This window comes from Helianthus annuus, chromosome 12, assembly GCF_002127325.2.
Source record: "Helianthus annuus cultivar XRQ/B chromosome 12, HanXRQr2.0-SUNRISE, whole genome shotgun sequence".
Lineage (NCBI taxonomy): Eukaryota > Viridiplantae > Streptophyta > Magnoliopsida > Asterales > Asteraceae > Helianthus > Helianthus annuus.
The window spans coordinates 1,241,592-1,263,571 of NC_035444.2; the positions used below are offsets into that span (position 1 = coordinate 1,241,592).

Sequence of the window (21,980 nt, forward strand, 5' to 3'; positions counted from 1 at the left end):
GATGTTTTAGTTATTATCCATAATTACTCATATATTATGTGTAAAAACTTAATAAGACTGGAGGGTATGGTGATGGAGGATGGGCCGCCACGTCACTGCAAGTGAGGATGGGCCTAAAGGGGATGGACCAAGGGGGTGAGGGATAAGCCCCTATATGTATATCGTCGTGTGGGAGCCGGTTGGAACGAGCCGGGCTGAGGGGGCAGCGTGGGGGACCAGCGCCGTGCTAGGCCGGGCCTAAGCCAGCCCCCCATACCCTTTATTCTAAGAGCAATCTAACACACTAACAAGAGGGACCCTCTTCAACCATGACCCACCCCCCACCCACACCAAGGAACAAATCATTACAACATAATTTGTCACCCAACTTCTTCCTTTCATAATTCATATCCAAAATTCCCCTGTTTTTTTCCCCATTTAGCTTCCTCAATCGTCATCACCTCCACATCTCACTCTCTGACTTCATCACATATATTATATACATACATATATATATAATACACACTTGCATCTTGAATTTCAACCTGTCCTTTTCCCTTTCTTCCTCCACATGTATACAACAATCAAACAAACCCCAGTTGACCCATCACCCTTCACCTCCATATTCCCCAAAAAGATCTCAACTTTATTCAAGATTCATGCTCTTTACAGCTTCTTAACACTCAAATCCATTCTGGGTCATCCCCAATTTTAACACCCACCGTTCTTGATCAATTTCTTTCATGGGTTCCAGTTGTTTTCACCAATTGGTTACAGGGGTGACTCCGATGACTTATATTCGAACCGGGTTCTCTGATTCAACCGATATTATAAGCGAAAGTAGTGGCATTGAACCCCCTCTTCTTCCATCAGATGTTTCTGCACTCAGTAAACTATCTGAAACCCTAGAATCAATCTTGTTAGAACCGGATAGCTCATTTGCAGATGCTAAAATTGTTGTTTCGGGTGGCCGGGAGATCCCGGTTCACCGGTGTATATTATCGAAAAGGAGCCTCTTTTTTAAGAATAAGTTTTGCGAGAAGAATTGTAATGTGAAGTTGGAGATGAAGGAATTGGCTAGTGAGTGTGAAATCGGGTTCGATTCGGTTATGTTTGTGTTGAATTATTTATATAGTGGGAAGATTAAGGGTTTGCCTAAAGATGTTTGTGTTTGTGTTGATGATGAGTGTTTACATGAAGCGTGTCGGCCCGCGGTTGATTTTATGGTGGAGGTTGTGTATGCTTTTCATGTTTTTCAGATTGCAGAAATGGTTGCCCTTTGGCAGGTAAATGTTCAAGATTTATTGTTGAACATGAATTATTGTGTAAGAGGTGGTGTTTGGATGTGTTTATAGTTGTAAACTTGTAATAATCTAACTTTGGATTAGTTAAGGTATTAATAGAAAACTTAAGTGTTATGTAAGTAGTTTTACTCTAATGTGGAATAATGAGAATAGGATGATCCGCTATGATACGACTCGGTGTAGTCTCTGATGACGCGAATAGCACAAGTATTAAACATGAATACCCCTCGTTTAATTACTTTATATCTCATGTCCATAACACAGTTGTATACTTTATGTACCAACTACTGGCGAAGCTTGGGGGGTCAATTTTTCTCAATTCCGGGGGGGGGGGGGGGAACGTATATACCTAAAAATTTCTATACGAAGGTACTGTTCATAACACTACGCGTCGAAAAGTTCGGGGGGGGGGGGGGCGCCCCCTCCCGCCCCAAGGAAGCTGCGCCCATGGTACCAAGAAGAAGAAATGATGGACACTAGCCTCCTAATTTTATTTATTTTAAAAAAGTAAAAAATCATGTAGTGAACTTTTCGGTAAACAGGTCTAATCGTGTCTTATATGGTGACCTGTTGCCAGCCCTAGGTGTAGGATATAGTGTTTGGATGTGGTTATGTTGCCTGTAGTTGTAATCATTTAGTAGCATTGCAAATTGCAAATTGCATCTACTCGTTTTTTTTTTCATTAAATGTTTATTGTTTTAATTTCTTTTTGACGTTCTGTAGAGGCGCTTGCTAGACGTTCTTGATAAGGCATCAGTAGACGACATTCTAGTGGTTCTATCAATCGCAAACACATGTGGGAAATCATGCGAGGAACTTTATTCTAAATGCATTGACATTTTAGTCAAATCCGACGTTGACTTTGTAACACTCGATAAAGCTTTGCCAGAGCAAATAGTCAAACAAATTATCGATTCCCGATTCGACCTCGGTTTGGACAAGCCTGGGAGCGATAGTTTTCCCAACAAACACATAAAACGGGTCCACCGGGCCCTCGATTCTGATGACGTTGAATTAGTCACAATGTTATTACGAGAAGGTCATACTTCATTAGACGGTTCTTGCGCTCTTCATTACGCTGTTGCGTACGCAGATGCTAAAACGACAACCGAATTACTCGATTTAGCACTTGCTGACGTAAATCATAAAAACTCGAGGGGTTTTACCGTACTTCATGTTGCCGCTATGAGAAAAGAGCCGAGTATCATCGTTTCGCTTCTTACGAAAGGGGCCCGACCCTCGGATCTCACCCCTGATGGGAGAAAAGCGCTACAGATTTCGAAGAGGTTGACCAGAGCGGTTGACTATTACAAGTCAAACGAGGATGATAAAGAGTCAACGAAAGGTCGTTTGTGTATTGAGATATTGGAACAAGCCGAAAGAAGAAATCCATTGTTAGGTGAAGCTTCGGCTTCTCTTGCAATGGCCGGAGATGATTTGCGTGGAAAGTTGTTGTATCTTGAAAATAGAGGTAATGAATTCACATTCAGAGATCAAACAGAAGTTTGACTTTCAAAAGTCAAAATTTGTTTTTCTCGTCATAGTAAGCGTTAGATACTTGTTTATCCAGAATTTTAAGTGTCATTTTTAATTAGTGTCAAATGTGATTATAATTATCATAATAATTCGATAAGAGTAAATTACTATTTTGGCCCCTGAGATTTAGTCAGTTTAACTCTTTCGGCATAAAAAGGAATCTTTTGACACATCAGACCATGAGGTTATATTGAACTTTTTAGACAACTCTGTTAACGACAAAATTTTGAGTAATGATACATATATTATATATATTTCAGTTGCGCTGGCTAGTCTTTTATTTCCGATGGAAGCTAAGGTTGCAATGGAGATCGCTCAAGTTGAAGGGACGTCTGAATTCACATTAGAAAGTGTATACTCCCAGAATTTGGCTAATGCACAAAGAACCGTTGATTTAAACGATGCACCTTTCTTGATCAAAGAGGAGCATCTGGCTAGGTTAAAAGCACTCTCTAAAACAGGTAAATCTGCTTCTTTTTTAACCTTCGTACCTCGTACGTGCTTTTTCTTGCTAAATAATAAGGTTGGAGGGTGTGGTATAAAGCCCCTAGCGGCTTTATCACGCCACGTCAGATCCAACTAGGCGCCACGTCATATGGGGGGGGGGGGTTTAAAGCCCCTTCCTTTAACTTGGAGGGTGTGGTATAAAGCCCCTCTATTAAACAAAATAAAAAAAAAAAAATTTATTGGTTGAAAAGAGGTGGGCCCCACCTGCACCCCCTTTTTTGCTCGTTAGCAGCATGGCGGAAGAAGGATGATGCCCCCATTTCATTTGCTCGGTGTGGACGATGGCGCCCGAGGGGCGCTATGTTTGCCTTGTTGGCGGGGTGGCGTTAAGCCACACCCCCTTGCCTAAGTGTTGACAGGTCAACCTGACCAGTTTTGAACTGTTACCCAGCTTGTCTGACCCGCCCATTTACCACCTTTATGTTGGAAAATTTGTTATGTTGGCCCGTTGGGTACTATGCATCTTAGGTGGTATTTTGGAGTTTGCTGATTAAGGTCACTCATTGTGTTTTGATACAACAATAAGCTGTATTGAGGGTGATAGGATGATGTAGGTTAAATTGGGCTTAATGTTTGGGCCTAGGATTTGTTAGGTTTAGCCCATTGGGCCTAATCCAGCCCAAACATTAAGTATTGTTATTTTAATGCGTATGGTTACTTAGACATACTTTTATAAAAAAAAATCTTTGATCCGTCACTGAAAAAGTCAAACTGACCTTTGTGTTGTAACATGAACAGTGGAACTCGGGAAACGGTTTTTCCCTCGATGTTCAGAAGTACTAAACAAGATAATCGACTCAGAAAGGCATGATGAGAAAAACACTCCGGAAGAGCGAGAATCAAAGAAGCAAAAGTACTTGCAAGCTCAAGAAACCCTAAACAAAGCTTTCAATGAAGACAAAGAAGAATTCGAAAAATCATACGCCCTCTCTTCGTCGTCGTCGTCAACATCCGGTGTTGTGAATCCACAAACTGTTCCATTTACTTTCCAAAAATAGTAACCTATTTATGATACACATGCAATATTGTATATTGTAGTCACAAGTTATAGTTCTATTCTTGTTTTTTTTTTTTTTTTTTTTTTTTTTTTTTTTTTTGTTACTTCTGTTGTAACATAGGACATGAGAATATGTGAAAACTTGTGCTTTTTATTTGTTTTTTTGGGCCATTTTTATTTTTTTAAATTAATAAATGAGTTTTTATAGATTGTATTGATTAACTTTCTACATATGCAAATTGAAATAACCATACAAAAACAACCATAAATTAAAATAAACCCTAAAAGTGCCCTAATACAAGGTTCTTTTTTCATTGTAACAATACATAAATAACTTCCATGCAACTAAGTAATTAAAAACAAAGAAAAATAAAGTAACCATAAGTTTATTAGTTTATTAAGACCCTAAATTTTATAGAAAGTTAGAAACTAGCAGTGATCATATGAATGGATCATAAGCTCCTTGAACCTTGGAATCAGTTCTTTCCATTCTTGGAGATAAGTTTTTGTTTGATCTTTTCGCGATTGTTCACCATCGTGTATCATCGGTTCATTCTCCAGCAATTTCTCTAGCAAGATAACGCTTTCTGAACTGTAATCTAGAATGTTCCTTTGATCTTCAAGCAAGTTTACAGATTCATTTGACGAAAACACAGTCCCCGCGTCAAGTTCCAACAAATTCAACACTTGTTGAGAACGTTTGAGTTCGTCAGCGTTTATCGAGCTTTGCATTTGCTCAGATTTTCGTTTTTTGCACATTTCAACACTACCCGTTTTTGGTTTTTGCTTAAGCCGCTGCAAAAGTTTAGCAAAAACCGGAAGCGTGTATGTTTTCGACATGAATGCCAACAACTTTTGTTGCTTGACTTCCATTCGTAGCATACGTTCTTGAATAATCTCCAACTGTTTTTTGAACATCTCTTGTTGTAGTTTCATGTCCAAGATCTCCTGCTTAAGTGCAACGTTATCTTTTTTCAAAACATCGAGTTCTAATTCGATTGAGGGGCTAGTTTGATGAACACAAGCTTCTTGTTGTTCGGTTTCCTTATGTTCTTGCATGTTTTGTGCCTGGTTTCTTGTTCTCCTCTTGATCTTTCTCAACAAGTCCTTGTTTTCCTTCAGGAAGAACTCATTTGCGAATTCCCATTGATCCGGATTGATTTTCTTGAACCTCTATAATTAAAATTATAAGTATACCACCCAACAAAGAGTAAATCATGACTTAGAAGTTAAAATCAATCAAAATACACATCAAATAAACTATTATATGGTGATCATTGAAGTTAAACCCTTAAACAACATATTACTTTTACTTTAACTACTATAAAGGCCATATAAACAAGATAAAGATGACTTACATAAGCGTTGAGTTGACGAACGAAGCTAGAGAAATTATCGTGCTTGAATCTTTGTGGCAAAAGCTGAGTGAACTTTTTAGGATCCCGAATAATGAAACTTGTTTTAGTTTCACTCCATGATATGATTAAATTTGTTGTTGGGTCATCCACCATTTCAAATGTTTTCTTTAGAAACTGAGGTACATCGTCTCTAAGCCCTCCTAATTTGGGTTCTTCGTGAATCTTCATAATCTCTTTCGATGAATCTACGCCACCACGATCTTGATTCAAACCCGCCATGGGCTCTTCTTTGCTATTCAAGTTGGAAGATCAAAAAAATTGTTAAAAGTGTGATTGTTGGTATAAGTTGTGAGTTAGAGAGACAAGAGGCCTTGAAAGGGTCATGCATGTGTGGCCATTTATATAGTTCAATTTTGAGACATGCATGTCTTGCTTGGGCCTACTTAATCTATTTGTTATGATCATGCAAAAGGTGAAAAAAAGTGTTGTCATGTGGCCAAAAGTGGTTTTACATTTCATACTCATGTTATAGTCATGTGAAATGTGATGGGTGAGTGAACTTATCTTTTTAATATTTTAATAAATTTTATTAGTTATCGTCAACAATTCATATTATTATTTTTTAACAATTACTTATCATTCGAAATGTCGATTCAAACACGTATAAAAACCAATTATTTTTTATTGACAAGCACAAGTTATTCGAGAATAATCAAATAACCGTTAAATTACATAACGGAGCAAACGAATTTGAAAAAATAAATGGGTGAGGTAGCGAGACTTTATTGGCTTGGCTTCAACAATGGGGTGAGCCTTCACGCTTGTGGCCTTGGTCACAAAGGATGAGGCCTCGCGCCCTCCCGATGATAGTCGCTCGTGTGTTAGGGGCGCCATTTGAGTTGGCCTCACGCCCTACACCATAACACATAACACTTTAATTTTGAACCCTATGCATCCGATAAGTGATTTCTCTTTATATTTCATTTATATGTTCTTTACAATTCATTAAAATAATAGGTGATTCACAAGTAAAAACTAAACTTTTAGAAAAAAAGTTTTTCAAAGTAAGTTGTTAATGTTTTGTGATTTTTCTCATCTTTCTTAAGATATCATGACAATGTATGTTATTCTATCTAAAGTTTTCTAGAAAGTTCTACATAAATATTATGTTTAAAGAAATGATCATTCTCTAAAACTTCATGTTTCTATCTATGGCTAGAAGTATGTATCATAAAATGCCTAGAGAGTTTCAAATTTCGAACGTAACGACTTAAATAAATTCCGGTATGTATCTAAAACTTCATTTTTTAGGATTTTTAATATATGTAAAACACATCTTGAGATCCTTTTCGGAGTTATGATGACTTTTTACCATTGCGTTCGTTATCCATATCGAGTGTTGTTACCGTATCGATACCATAATGAGCAGAACCAATATCAACCGGTTTTCCACCGTTAACGCTGTTTTTACAATTGCGTCTACATTTCCATTTACAATCTGTTAAAAATTGACTCGCACATAAGGCTGGCATATCGTATTAATCCGACCTCTTGAAACACGAATACGATAAGAATCGAATCTGAAACAGGTAAACACGACACAAAATCTTATCGTGTCAGATTTTTCAAACACGAACCTGACAATAAACACGTTACACGATACGACTTTTTAAGACACGAAAAAAATTACCAGCGTATCATACGACCTATTAAGACACAGACACAACATGTTAAGACACGAACATGTATTTTTTACTTAAAATTAGGAGCCCTACAACTTTTTTTTCATAAAAATATAAACGTGTCATTAATAGGTCTTTTAACACGTTAACACACGAAATTAAACATGTATTTAGACAGAAAACCTATTAAGCTTATAAACACCAAAAGTGTAACCCATTAGTTTTAGGGCATGTTTGGCTAAGTTTTTCCAACCAACTTATTGAATTATTGACTTAATCAAAAAGCCAATAAGAAGTTTTAGTGTTTGGCAAATGCAAAAGTCATTTTCAAAATGACTTTTTGAGAAGGAGAAAAAAGTCATGAAAAAGTCATTTTTGAAAAGTTAGAATGTTGTGACTTTTTGAACTAATTTATTGATTTATTAGCTTTTAGTCATTTTAGATCAATAAGCTAACCCAAACACTTTTTAAAAAACAACTTATTGACTTATTGACTTTTCCCACCCCATAAGCTAATCCAAACACTTTTTTTAAAAACTCATTTTCAAAAAGTCATAAGTCAATAAATCATTTTCTCAAAAGTTTTTTTAACTTAAAGAGAAAAATGCCCGGATAGTCCCTGTGGTTTCGCATTTTTTCACCTATAGTCCCCAACTTTCTAAAATTACATGAATAGTCCCCAACTTTTCATTTTTTGTTCCCGGATAGTCCCTGGGTCTAACTTCAGTTTGTTTTCTCTGTTAAGTGGGTGTGAATTGACAAAAATACCCTTTCCTTTAAAAGGCCAAACCACAGGGACTATCCGGGCATCTTCTTCATTTTTAGAGAAAAACCCCACCACCACACTTCATCTTCAACCTCCACCCACCATCACCCTCCTCCACCCTCCACCATCACCACCACAGTCACCTGAACTGCCATAATCCTACCATCAACAATATCGCCTGAAACATCACATGTCCGGTTTTGTCAAAACAATCAATCAAACACATGTACACACCTGCTGACCGAGCTGCTGCCGCCGTTGTTCTTATCGCTGACGCCGACTCCTACGGCCGGTGCTATGTATGAGTCACTGTTCCTTGCATCATAACCCGAAGCCAAAACTCGAATTCGAAGAGGACCACCATCACTCTGTTTCTTCATCTGCTGCTACTGCTATGATCGTGAACCAGAGCTTCACCTGAAACACACCGGTTCCGAACCGCTGACCCGCATCTCGAACCCAGAACCACCGTCACCGCTACTGCCGCCGGTTCTCCTTCATCAGTATCAATCATCATCTCCAATCAATGGCAAGCACGATCATCTTCAGTAATAATCATCATCATCATCATCTCTGACAGATAAACGGCCGGAGGCGAGAGAGATCGAGAGGGAGGATGAGGGTGTTGTGCGACTGGTGTGTTTGTAGGTAGGGTTTTAAGTGAGGGGTGGGGGTTTGCAGGTGGGTGTGTGTGACCGGAGCCACTGTGCAGCCATCGGTGTGACGCCAAAATCTTCATCGATCAGAGAGAGGAGAACGAGAGTAGCAAAGATTTGGGAGGGGAAGAAGAGTCGGTTGGAGTCGTTGGAGTCCGGTTCGTCCCCGGAGAGTCTCATCGGAGAGGGAGGAGTGAGATATGTGTTTGTGCGTAGAGTCTCATCGGAAAGTCTCAATGAAGTAGATACCCAGATAGTCCCTGTGGTTTGGCTTTTTAAGGAAATGGTATTTTTTGACATTTCACACCCTCTTAACAGAGAAAACAAACTGAAGTTAGACCTAGGGACTATCCGGGAACAAAAAATGAAAAAATAGGGACTATTCAGATAATTTTAGAAAGTTGGGGACTATAGGTGAAAAAAGACGAAACCACAGGGACTATCCGGGCATTTTTCTCCAACTTAAATAAGCTTAGCCAAACATGCCCCTTTAATCTAAGAAAATCTATAAAACCCAAACCCCTAATTTGGTTGGAAAATAAAAATGGCGGTGAAGCTGAGATTAGCGAGGTTAGGATGCCGGAACAGGCCCTTTTACAGAGTAATGGCAGCAGATAGCAGATCTCCCAGAGACAGAAAACATATTGAAGTTTTGGGTTACTATAACCCTTTACCAGGTCAGGTTCTTTTTTCTATCTTCATTTCCTTTCATACTACCTCCGTCCCATTAAAAGTGTCCATTTTTGAATTTTCAAAGTCTTTATTTATAAACTTTGACTTTAATTATATATTTTTTTGTGTTATATAAAACTTGATGAAAATTAACCCGATAAAAACACTTGTAAAACACAGTCAAATCATATAACTTTAAGCATGTATTATCTAACACAAACAAAATTGTTTAAGGTCAAAGTTTATGAATAAAGACTTTGAAAATTCAAAACAGGGACACTTTTAGTGGGACGGAGGGAGTATATTATTATCTGCATTGTTAGTTTGCAATCTAACTAGTGATTGATTAGTAGATAAGAAAGATTCAGGATTTGGGATGAAATTATGGCTTCTTTAAATTGATTAGGTAGGGTTAAGATTCAATTAGTTATCTTTTTTTGTTAAAGATGAAGAAGATTCAGCTGTTTAATCATTCAAATTAGATTTTAACCCACTAAGGAAGTAGTAGCCCTTTGATTATTAGTTTTGCTGCTGCTTGCTAGTATCAAACTGATTATTATTATTGTTATAATAAATCATTGTTTGACCTGTAAACAATCAGATAATAAGAAGGTTATCATTAGGGCTGCAAAAGAACCAAACGTTTGGCGAACAGTTCGTGAACCGTTCGTTTGTTTATTAGACAGACAAACATGAACAAGAAATTTTGTTCGTTTAGTTAAATGAACGAACATGAATAGAGGCTTCGTTCGTTCATTTATGTTCATGAACGTTCGGTAACGTGTTCGTTTGTGTTCGATAATTCATTAGTGTTTTTCGTTTTTATATTTATATTTTATTTAAATACTTCAAAATTCTGACAAATAAAATATCTAATAAGAGTCGGTGTATTATATATTATGTTCATGAACGCTTGTTTGTGTTCATTTGTTTCCATTTGTGTTCATGTACGTTTGTTGCCTAAATTTAACAAACAAACACAAACCAACACGAACAAGTTCATTTCCTTAACAAACGAACACGAGCATAAAATCTCATTCGATAAGTGTTCATGAATAGTTCGTGAACACATATATTTCTTAACAAACGAACACGAACAGGGTCTCGTTTGGTTCGTTTGCAGCCCTAGTTATCAGATTACATGAAACTGGTTATTATGTAAGGGTGTTGTTCAATTTTTTTTTAAAATTGGGTTTTGGGTTATTCTTGTCGGGTTATTCAGGTTTTTTTTGCTACAGTAATCCTACCGTAACCTGAAGACTACTTTTGGGTTTCGGGTCAATCGGGTAACACCATAATCGGGTTTGGCCGTTTGGGTTAGTTTTATACGGGTTGGCTTTCGGTTAAAAACCCCACCCATATTATTATGATTTCAAGTCTTGATGATTAGATAATCACTTTTAAGATTAACATCCAAAAACTCCTTTAATTTTTTTAATAATTGTAATATTTATTACACTTGTAAGCTTAAGTCACTAATCAATGTTAGATATATGAGTTGCTAATCGGTGGTTGATTGCCTTGTTAATACAGGACAAGATGGCGGTAAACGAATGGGGCTTAACTTCGAACGAGTAAAGTAAGTTGTTCAATACACCGTTCTCCTATTACTTTCAGACTTTCAGCTTTCATGTGAATAATGTGATGGTATTTTAGTTTTCCTGTTAATCGTGTAAAAGTGATTACGAAACACAGAGTCGTCTTGGTGCTGATATTGTGGAAGTCTATATTTATTTCAAAGAGTTAAATGCCATTTTAGTCCCTGTGGTTTGGGCTATTTTGCCAGTTTAGTCCAAAGGTTTCATTTTTAACCTGTGGGTCCAAAAAGGTTTCACAGTTGCCATTTTAGTCCACTTGGTTAACTTCATCCATTTTTTCTGTTAACGAGAAGGCCAATTCGGTCATTTTGTATGTAATTCTGTTAACTAAAAGGGCAATTCAGCCATATAAAATGACCAAATTGGCCTTCTTGTTAACAGAAAAAATGGATGAAGTTAAGCCAGTGGACTAAAATGGCAACTGTGAAACCTTTTTGGACCCACAGGTTAAAAATGAAACCTTTGGACTAAACTGGCAAAATGGCCCAAACCACAGGGACTAAAATGGCATTTAACTCTATTTCAAAATCTGAAACTTATTTGACGCCTTTCTTATGTGTTAACACTTGTTTTCTTTTGTTGTATAGATATTGGCTATCAGTTGGTGCACAACCGTCGGATCCTGTTCAACGTCTCTTATTTAGAGCAGGGGTGCTACCACCACCACCAATGGTTGCAATGGGCCGGAAAGGCGGGCCCCGTGACATCCGCCCAGTTGACCCGTTAACTGGACGGGTCATGATGGCCGAGCAACCAACCAAAACTACGAACGGATTGATGGATGTTTAAGAAAGTACAATGTCAAGTTGTCAACTTCCCAACTGTTGGCTTTATGGTCAAATTTAGAACTAAATGCAATGTTATGTTATAATTTTAGTACCATCTTTTGATGCTACAATGATTTTGATTTGCAGTGGAAGTTGGTATTTTGTTTGGGGTCTTTGAACAATAACTTTGCAGCTCATGTTATTTTCCCAATTTAATAAGTTTCTTGATATTTTGTTATTAAATCATGATGTGGTCCTGACAAGTTGGTCTAATGGTTAGTCACTTGGTTTCTCTCCTTGAGGTCCCAAGTTCAACTCCTACTAGTATCATTTTGAAGGACATTGGTGGTGGCAATGAAGTTTAGAACTAGACCTCTCTAGAGGTCGCCAGTTCGAAACCGAGCCGAACCGGGTTTTACTGCAGTGGGCCTTCGGGCGGCGGGTTTTCCCCGGAACTGGTGGCTCGGTGGCTCGGGTATGCATCCAACTCTGACCGTTATGGAGGAGGGGATACATTTGCTCGATTGAGGGCATCCCAGGATGCTTATCCGGTGATTTAGTTGGCCGTTCAAAAAAAAAAAAAAAATCATGATGTGAATATTGCTTAAATATTAGTTTAGTGTTTAAAAGACCAAGGGAATTCTTTAGTTCTTGGGTTTGTTTATTTAAACAACTTATCAATATTGAACTTTTTTATTTGTAAAATTGTATTTACCTGTGATCTTATATAAATCATTAAAATAATTATTTTAATAGTGTTATACATGTAGAAAAAGTATATCGTACATTACGGCTTAACGTACTTCACGTACAACAACGTGCGTGATTTGTTATATAACATGCGTGATTAATGTTTTCAATATGCGTGATTATTGTGTTTCAACATGCGTGATTTTGGATTTTTGAGTTATAACGTGCGTGATTTTAAAATGAATGCGCGTAATTACCTGTCGTACGTGATGTACGTTAAGCCGTAATGTACGTTAACCTTCCTCTATACATGTATGTATCATAATAATTTCATGAAAATAGCTATGAATAGCATGTCGAGTTAAATTGTAAAGTAGACATTACAACTTGTACTTAGAAACCCGTATACCGATTAAGCAGAGATCTGAATAAACTCGAAACTGATTAACCCAAATCTTATTTGAGTTGGGTTACTAATGCAGGCCCAAGTATTTCCTGATTTCAATTTTCATGGAGGCCTATGGTGTTACACGAAAATAACCATAACTTTGGCTACAAGTCTCCATTTTAGGTGTTCCTCCGGTCAAATCGATGCTTGAGACGAGGAGCACGTCGTGGCAAGGACCCGGAAGGGCTTTGCCCAAGTTTGAGTCCAAAAAACGCATTCTGGCGGGAGTTACGAGCACTTTTATGTGCTTTTTCATGTTTTATGCATTTTGTTTTTGGACTTGTGTTTGGCCATGGCTTTTTTATCGCCCGTCCCGAATTTCTGTCCTTATTTATATGGTCATTCATCAATTTTTCAATAAGAACGTCCTTTCATTTCAAATTATCTGCCCTTTAGGACAAATTTTGCAATAAGAACATCCTTTCAGTTCTTCGTTACCGTGTTGGCGAAAGAATCAGTTACTGGTTAGATTCCTATAACAAAAAACCGAATTACCTGACATTCGATTAAAAGACCGAACACCCATACAAGTGGGAATGCACGAGAGGCACAGTCGAATAAGTCCGAAAGCTACCCACTTTCTCCAAATCTGGTCTCAACCAAAAGAATAATGGGAACTTTAATCCACAATTATCATTTAACCCCCTCCTCCACTTTTCTTATTCCAACCAAGAAACTCTGCTTTTCAGATTTTCGTCTCAAACACCAACTCAGCTTCTGCAATCGTATCCAAATAAAGATGTCCGCACTTCCCCACCAAAACCCAGGTCTCTTATAATCTTTTACTTACACCCATCTTTGTAGTTGCCAATTTTATTTCAAGATTTGGGGTTTGTTTACATTCTTTAGGAATTTGTCATCAGAAAGTTGTTATAGAAAACAAGCATGGGGAGAATCTTGTGGGTGTATTGCATGAAACTGGATCCAAAGATGTTGTAATCTTGTGTCATGGTTTTCAATCATCCAAGGTTGGTTTGCCACTTATATACTTCAATTTCTTCATTCATTATATACTTCAATTTCTTCATTCATTATAGATAGTCAAATGCCACAAAAACAAGCCAAGTACGAAAGGCGCGCGCCTCATCTGCGCCTTAGGTCAATTTTTAGCCTACAAAGCGCGCCTCAAATGCGCCTTTTGTACATTGTGCGCCTTATGTCACGCAAGGCTTAAAGGTTTGCGCCTTAGGTCACCTCGCGCCTAGGCACGCTTTTTTAAACCAAGCTCTGATCATATCCAGGGAAGACACACGTCTAACAAATCCTGGCTAATCTGCTCATCCCATGTCAATTTAGGTCCGCCTTTGCCCTTCCTCCCCTCCATTGTTAGGTTTCCAAGGTTCTTACCCGTCATTTGTCTCCTCTGCACATGACCAAACAATCGCAGCCTCCCCTCCAGTGGCGAAGCTTGAGATTTCCGACCCAGGGGGCGGAAGTCACCGGACCTAAAAATTTCTATAAAACCAGGGGGTCGAAAACGTATATACCCAAAAATTTCTATACAAAAACTACATACCCTCCACTGCTAAGCGAAAAGTTCGGGGGGTCGGCCACCCCCTCCCGCCCCTTAAAAGCTTCGCCAATGCTCCCCTCCCTTATCTTAACTGAGATTCATGCCACCTACAACTTTTCCCAAAGAACTTCATTTCTTATCCAATCCAACCTTGTGTTTCCACACTCCGCCTCAACATCCTCACTTCTGCTATCCTCAAGTTAATATGTTGACTTGTAATTCAGATCATTATAAACTCTTCTTGATTTTATATGCATGTAGGAAAGCAATACCATAACGAACCTCGCTTCTGCACTAGAGAAGGAAGGAATCAGTGCGTTCCGTTTTGATTTTGCTGGAAATGGGAAGTTATAATTTCATATATTGAAGTGCTTTGCGTATAAGTTTCATTGGCATATATCGTTTTTCAGGGAAAGTGAAGGCTCATTTCAATATGGTAATTACCGTAGAGAGGCTGATGACTTACATTCAGTTATCCAACATTTTCATGGAAATAATCGTGTAACACGTGCAATTCTTGGACATAGCAAAGGTATCCTAGAATACGGCTGTACATGCCAAACATCGACTATTTTGATCCTACGTTTCTCAGTAGTTAATTTTCTGACAATAACTTCTTAGGCCATGTGTAGTCATAAAGCCCCTTGTGGGGCGTTATGCGACACGTGTCGTGCCACGTCACACGGGGGTTTTATGGGGCGTTATATCACTAGAGCCCGTAGTCATAAAGCCCCTACCCATCATTACCTATTTAATAATTTTCAATATTATTAATTATAAAAAAGCTTACTTGTTTGTGATTGGCCAAAGCTTGAAAGGAATCTCCACAACGCCGTTATTATCCTCGCGCCACCTCAAAAAATTTTGGCCATAACGCCCTCCGTTTCGGTGTTCTTGGGCGTTTTCGGGCGCTATGTGGGGCATACCGCCCCACTACGTATAACCTTAGTTGATTAGACATTTTGTGACCTCTTAATCTTATTACTTACAGGTGGCAATGTGGTGCTCTTATACGCGTCGAAGTATCATGATGTGTACCGTGTCATCAATGTGTGTGGACGTTATAATACAGTCGAGGGCGTTGAAGAGCGTTTGGGAAAAGGGTTTTTGCAAAAAGTGAAAGAAAATGGTTTTATTGATGTTAAATCCAAAACAGGTATACATTCCGACCCGAACCCGTTTCGACCCGAACCAAAGCAACCCTTTTTTAATTGACCCGAACCCGTTTCGACCCAAACCCATTTTGACCCATGACCCGACCCGACCCAACCCGTTTGCCAGGTCTACTTTTGCACCATTTGTGCAATAGCTATCGTCTAATAAAGTTCAAATGTAAATACTTATGATTTGAGGAGTTTTGGGACGTGTGTTTTGGAAGTTATTGATTGGTTTTCCGGGTTGAAATTGTAATAATCAGATAATCAAAGGTTTAAGTGTTTGGCAAGTTTTGATTATTGAAGAAATTAATAGATAAAATGACTAAAAGAGGGTTTTTTTTTTTTTTTTTTTTTTTTTGAGATAAAACATGAGACATCTTGTGAAACGGGATATCTATTCAAATTACGTTAAAAAATGTAAATGTGATTTTGAGTTAAATGCCATTTTAGTCTCTATGGTTTGGGCCATTTTGCCAGTTTAGTCCAAAGGTTTGAAACGTTGTCATTTTAGTCCAAATAGTTTCAAGCGTTGCCATTTTAGTCCACTGGGTTAACTCCGTCCATTTTTTATGTTAGCTAGAAGGGTAATTCAATCATTTTATATGGTCAAATTGCCCTTCTAGTTAACAGAATTACATATAAAATAACTGAAATGCCCTTTTAGTTAACAGAATATAGCCATATAGGGATGGAGTTAACCCAGTAGACTAAAATGGCAACGTTTAAAACTATTTGGACTATAATGGCAACGTTTCAAACCTTTGGACTTAACTGGCAAAATGGCCCAAACCACAGGGACTAAAATGGCATTTAACTCTATGATTTTTTATTTTAGCGTTAGATGATTAGTTTCAAAATGCAAATCCAAACACCCCCTAAATGCTTGTTTTTGTGTGTGTGTAGGGGAGGTCTTATATTGTGTGACAGAAGAAAGCTTGATGGATCGTTTGAATACAAATATGCATGAAGCATGCCAGCAAATTGATGAAGATTGCAAGTAAGACTAAGTACTCTCATCGTTTATAGCAAAGAGTCAAACCTGTTAATTTTTAGATTCAAATTCGACAAACGTTTTTACTAATGTTTAACCTAAAACATGTTCTTTTCCACCCATATGTTATATAGCTAAATGCAGCTATACGCATTCTACAAATGAAACATGATGGTTCACGAAATCTGAGTTACGAAGCAACTTGTTTGACCATCAAAAGTCAAACGCACTCTCTGTTATTTGATCTTGATCATTTGTTGTCATTTCATGATATATTTTGTATTGTATTTATGCATGTGATGATAATGATGACGATGACATCAATTTTCGATTCTATTTTAATAGAAGTTTTTATGTTTTTTAGGGTTTTGACCATTCATGGATCCGATGATCCAATTGTTCGAGTCGAAGAGGCGCTAGAGTTTGCAAAAGCCGTACCAAACCACAAGTTACACATCATTGAAGGTGCGGACCATAGATTCTCCAAGCATCAAGATGAGTTAATTTCCAATGTTTTGTCTTTCATAAAATAACCTCTAAATCACCACCAAGATAATTGCTGGATTCACTTTCATATTCAAGATTCAAAATAATGAATCTATATGATATAGTAAGAAAAATGAATTTTGATGGTCAATGTAAATTATATATAATATAAAAAGTGGTGGCCGGTATCTACAATAACCGGCCACCACTTTTTTTTTCATACATACTAGTAATAACGCCCGCGCGCGTTGCGGCGCGGATACATCGCAAACATCAAATGGATTAGTCCAAGCATTATGTGTTGCGTTAACCACACGAAAACGCGTGTTTTGACGTGTCCGATTGAACTTAATGTAACCTATATAAGCATTGCGATTGGATCCAAGCGTTATGCGTTGCGTATCTAGGGTTTAACATGTTACTGAATCATACGAACAACGATGAAAATAAAAAGAAAAGGATTAAAGAATTGATGAAGATTACCAGGTGCGTAATCCAGGTTTAAAATAAGCTAAGCAAGAACGCAAGAAAGCCTTATGAGAGTTCGGGCTCAGCTCAGCTCGGCTCGATTCGAGCTTTGTTTTCAAAGCTCAAGCTCGGCTCGTTTGCATTTTCTCAAGCTTGAGCTCGACTCTGGCTCAGCTCGTTTATTATCTATTAATTGATATATTAAATAAAAATAATATAAATAATAGACTTTTTAGGCTTGCGAGCTCAATATGTGTTTATAGGCATAATAAAATCATATAAATAATAATAACAATAAGATCGTTATCGGGCTGATTTAAGCTGGTCGACACCACCCCTAATCGTAAATTCATATACAAAACAGTTCATATATTGAAGGTCCACGTTTCTTTCTAATTCACATACAAAAACAGTTGCTATATTGAAGGTCCACATAGTAGTAAAGCACACCATACTACACTATCAAACCAAACCACATGCATACATATTTGAAGTCACTTGTTCTGGTTGAGTCTTGCAGCTGCAGCCATGGACGCAGCCACCCCACCTGGGTATGTAGCCAGCTCCGGCTGGTTCCTGATCTCCGCCCTGATCACCCCCTTTGCATCCTCCCTTGTCACCATTTTGTCTTTAGGCAACACACTACTTGCATCCGTCAACACATCTCCAAGCTTTGTTTTCTCCTCATCACGCCTAGTTCGCGCATTTTGGGAGGCCGCTCCCTGAGCTTTCGCCACCACACCACCTGGTATCACCTGCATACGCCTCGTTGCTCGGACTTCTGCTGCTTGTATCGCAGCCGCATCACTCTGTTCCACCGGTTTCTCTGTGGCGGATAGCGCAACAGCCTCCAGTGCCTCTCCCACTGTAACCAAATCCTCACCACCACTTTTCAACGAAATTGGGATGGACGTATTGCCCTACCACCTATTCAAATTCCATAGGAATTTAATTAGTTTTATCAACCGACTTGGTTGCAAATTAATATGTAAAAAATATCCGTAGTAAAAAAATAATTCTTGTTTTTGGGAGCTTTTACTTTTATAAACACGTATAGAAGTCAAAACAAAAAAAAATCTAAGAAAATGTTTGAAAATGTGAATTTTTATATTTTATAAAAAAATAGATTTTTTATTTGAAAAGCTTGAAGAAATTATGTAAAAACGGATTTTTTCTTTTTTGTGTAAAAATGATTTTCTCGTTCACCACTTCTTTTTTGTGTTAAATACATGCCTGGCCTCCAACTGATTCGGTTATAATGTGCTGACCGGCAACTTCGGCTCGGAGACGGTGAAGTGTTGATCTCCGGTGACTTGGTGAAGACCGCGGTTTCGATTGACAGAAGCCGCAGACTGCATGACGGCGGCAGGTCCTCCTTTGTGGATGTGACCAAGGGCCATATTTTCGGCGGATTGCACGGTGGCGGCATCTTCTGGGGTGATGGCTTTGTTAGCCATATTTGATGGACAAAGCGTTTGCTAAGTCCGGTTTTCCCCTGCATGTTGCGGCGTGAGACCTGTTAAATGTTGCAGCCACCACCAATGAATAGGATCCGCAACATATAACCACCTCGAAAACTGATCGATATACCTAAATACACCAAAGGAAACACAACTTGTATAAACATTCATGTAAAAACGATGACATTAATTCACTTGAAAGTAACACGACAATAAACCTAAGACTAAAAGATATAATAGTAAAATTAGGAAAACGGGCTCTGCAGACCTTGAACTTGGAACAGTTCATTTGGTGAGAACAGAGGTTACGACACGCTCTAAACGGCATTAGTTCTAGGGATTGAACAACCTACTAAAAAATAGAACTTTATTTAACTTTATCACTTCCTCTTTTACCTAAGTAACAATATTCTATCTACTAAAAAATACACGATGATATAGCTTCATTAGCTTGTATGTGCATGAGCGCATCTTAACATAAGCACCAACCCTACAGCAGAGATATTCGACTTGCACTCAAACTCATCTTCTGAACTTACACATACTAACACTTGCACTTTCCGACGATCTTTCCGAGCTTCATATTCTCTAAATGTCAATTCCTAACATGTCTTGAACATGTGGTTTCGTCTGGAGCCCTATTGAACACCCCATTAACTACAAATTGTAAGGGCTCGGTTGGCCGTTGAAGATCTGTGTTTGTCCTATGATGGCACATAGTGGTTTCAGGATTTTAGTTGGATCTTCATAGCCTTCTTGGATGGCTATTTCAAAGCAACTTTTTTCAGCATCGTGTCATAGTGGGGAATGGTGCATATTATTGTATGGTGTCATGTGATGGTGCCATATATGACTATATACGTTCAAATCTCAGAAAAGTAATATACTAATACACCTGGTATCTTCCAATTGAATCTTCAAAAGCCTCTCTTTGACTGTTACAAAACAGAAGAAATCTAGAGGAAATTATACTCGTGTAGGTTAAACTCCCACATGGCCACATATCAAACTAAAATCACAAAAATCAAAATATGTAGATGAAACTGAACACAAAAATGCCTCGATTTGAAAAGAAATTTAACAAATAACCTTCGAATCAAGTCAAGGAAGGGAGAAAAACCACGCAATTTGGAGAATCACCCCCTCTTCTGCTTACCAAAGTCATCATTTTGATACGAACAAAACCCTAATTCGATTTTAACTAAAATATACGAACAAAAACCCCATCTTATGTGATTGGTTTGATTTGCTGGTGGAAGTTGCCGACGCCTTTCAGGTTGATGTAGTCGCCGATTTCTCACCACTACAGAACACCATCCTCGACCATTGTGGTGGTGGAGCTGTAAAGGGTGCGGGCGGTTGGTGGCAGTTGTGGACCTGTTCAGCGTTCATCGTTCATGTGGTGATGTGGAGAAAAATTGGATGAACCGATGAAACGATTTGATTAGGGTTACGAATTGAGAATTAATAAAAAGAAAAAATAGAAGTTTGTTATATAATGGGTACCTGTTAATGGAAGCAATGAGCAGACATGGAGACTAATTAGGGCTTCACAGATCCTGATTGAGTAGAAGAGAGGAGACTTTTAACAGCCCACGGATCACAGAAGAGAAAAACCGCGTATATCCATAAGTTGTTCATCATCTTCCTCACGTATATCGTTGTGCTTGCGGCTGTGATGACGGTTGTGGCGCCGACGGTGGTGGTGGCGGTGGCGGTGGCGGTGCTTGTGGCGTTTGGACAGTTCTTCCGATTCGTCCTCGGAGGTGCGACGGTGTTTGCGTTCTTCGGTGCCGCTGGTCATGGCGGAACCCCATGTTTAGGGTTTAGATTTGGGGGAAAGTGAGAAGATTGTGAGAGTTGAAAGATTTGTAGGCAGAGAGATTTGTAGACAAAAAGAAGAAGATGAAATAAAGGTGTGAACCGACCTTTGTCTTTAATATTATATAAATGTGTGTGTTTCCACCTCCACAACCACATTATCTTATTACGTGTTGTGGCGTGGTAGCATCGACATATGCATGTTGAGCGTTATTGGAATGAATAATGATAAGTATAACCTTTGTCCGCGTTTCCAAACACTTACATTAAGAATGCATTTCAGTCGTTAACCTTATTAGGAAGTTGTACGCTAACGTTACATAAATCTTCCAACATTCATCGTCTGAATTCATACACCACCATCCAGCAGTGGCGGACTTAAAGTGTTAGTTGGGGTAGCACGGGTTACCCCTCAACCCCGTCTACGTAGTGTAAAAATACCCCTTAACTCCATTTCGGTAGTGTAAAAATACCACTCAACTTCATTTCTATTATATAAAGAATACCCCTGATCCAAAAAAAAAAAAATTAGAATACCCCTAACCTTTTGGACTAGTTCCGCCACTGCCATCCAGTACTTAGCATCTGATGATCAAATCCGAGTTATAGAACAGTTATAACATACATGATATATATATACACACTTGTCATATATGGCATGCATGATGGTTATAACCTCTTTCCCTGCCAAAAGAGAATGTGTCATTTCAATTTTATAAGGAAATTGGATTTTAATAATCCCATCTTTTGGTAGTTGGCTAATAATAATCCCACATATCCTTACTGGCAGTCCCACATTTAAAAAAAGAAGAAGATATTCACTGGACCTCTGTTAAAAAAACTTAACTCCGTTGAAGATTTTACCAAAGTTCAGACTAGACTGATGTTTTAGGGCGTTTGATCAGAACGTGCATAAAAATCAATTGTTGTAAAACGTATCTCGAAACGGTGCTCCAAACGGCTTGATTTTTGTTAATTGAAAGTTTAAACACCGGAATGGAAGCACCATGAAGGGGTATGGTCCCAAAAACCTTGCGCAGGCGCATGGGACCATACCATAACCTCATCACAAAAACATCTTTAACAGAATTCTGCGAGGCTGCGCACCGGTTCTAAACAAAGAT

At 38.4% G+C, this 21,980-nt stretch overlaps 3 protein-coding genes and 2 pseudogenes across 4 annotated transcripts; 3 read left to right on the top strand and 2 right to left on the bottom strand.

The window, feature by feature from the left end:
* Positions 1-376: 376 nt before the first annotated feature.
* LOC110893723 (BTB/POZ domain and ankyrin repeat-containing protein NPR1) lies at positions 377-4,481 on the top strand. Its single transcript, XM_022140836.2, has 4 exons — positions 377-1,265; positions 2,007-2,754; positions 3,080-3,280; positions 4,065-4,481. The coding sequence occupies exons 1-4, from the start codon at positions 723-725 to the stop codon at positions 4,322-4,324; spliced, it is 1,752 nt and encodes a 583-aa protein (XP_021996528.1). The 5' UTR covers positions 377-722; the 3' UTR covers positions 4,325-4,481.
* Positions 4,482-4,568: 87 nt separating this feature from the next.
* LOC110893724 (heat stress transcription factor A-6b) lies at positions 4,569-6,063 on the bottom strand. Of its 2 annotated transcripts, XM_035980706.1 has the most exons (3): positions 5,682-6,063; positions 4,748-5,496; positions 4,569-4,680 (listed from the first exon to the last, which is right to left on the bottom strand). In XM_035980706.1, the coding sequence occupies exons 1-2, from the start codon at positions 5,958-5,960 to the stop codon at positions 4,753-4,755; spliced, it is 1,023 nt and encodes a 340-aa protein (XP_035836599.1). In that variant the 5' UTR covers positions 5,961-6,063; the 3' UTR covers positions 4,569-4,680; positions 4,748-4,752. The 2 variants fall into 2 exon arrangements, with proteins under 2 accessions (XP_035836599.1, XP_021996529.1); XM_022140837.2 differs by having other exon boundaries at positions 4,569-5,496.
* A 3,218-nt stretch (positions 6,064-9,281) lies between these two features.
* LOC110893721 (30S ribosomal protein S16-2, chloroplastic/mitochondrial) lies at positions 9,282-12,048 on the top strand. Its single transcript, XM_022140835.2, has 3 exons — positions 9,282-9,462; positions 10,991-11,036; positions 11,643-12,048. Exons 1-3 carry the CDS (start codon positions 9,330-9,332, stop codon positions 11,842-11,844), a joined length of 381 nt encoding a protein of 126 aa, XP_021996527.1. The 5' UTR covers positions 9,282-9,329; the 3' UTR covers positions 11,845-12,048.
* A 1,457-nt stretch (positions 12,049-13,505) lies between these two features.
* On the top strand, positions 13,506-17,258 carry LOC110893720 (annotated as a pseudogene).
* A 629-nt stretch (positions 17,259-17,887) lies between these two features.
* On the bottom strand, positions 17,888-21,379 carry LOC110893719 (annotated as a pseudogene).
* Positions 21,380-21,980: the final 601 nt, after the last annotated feature.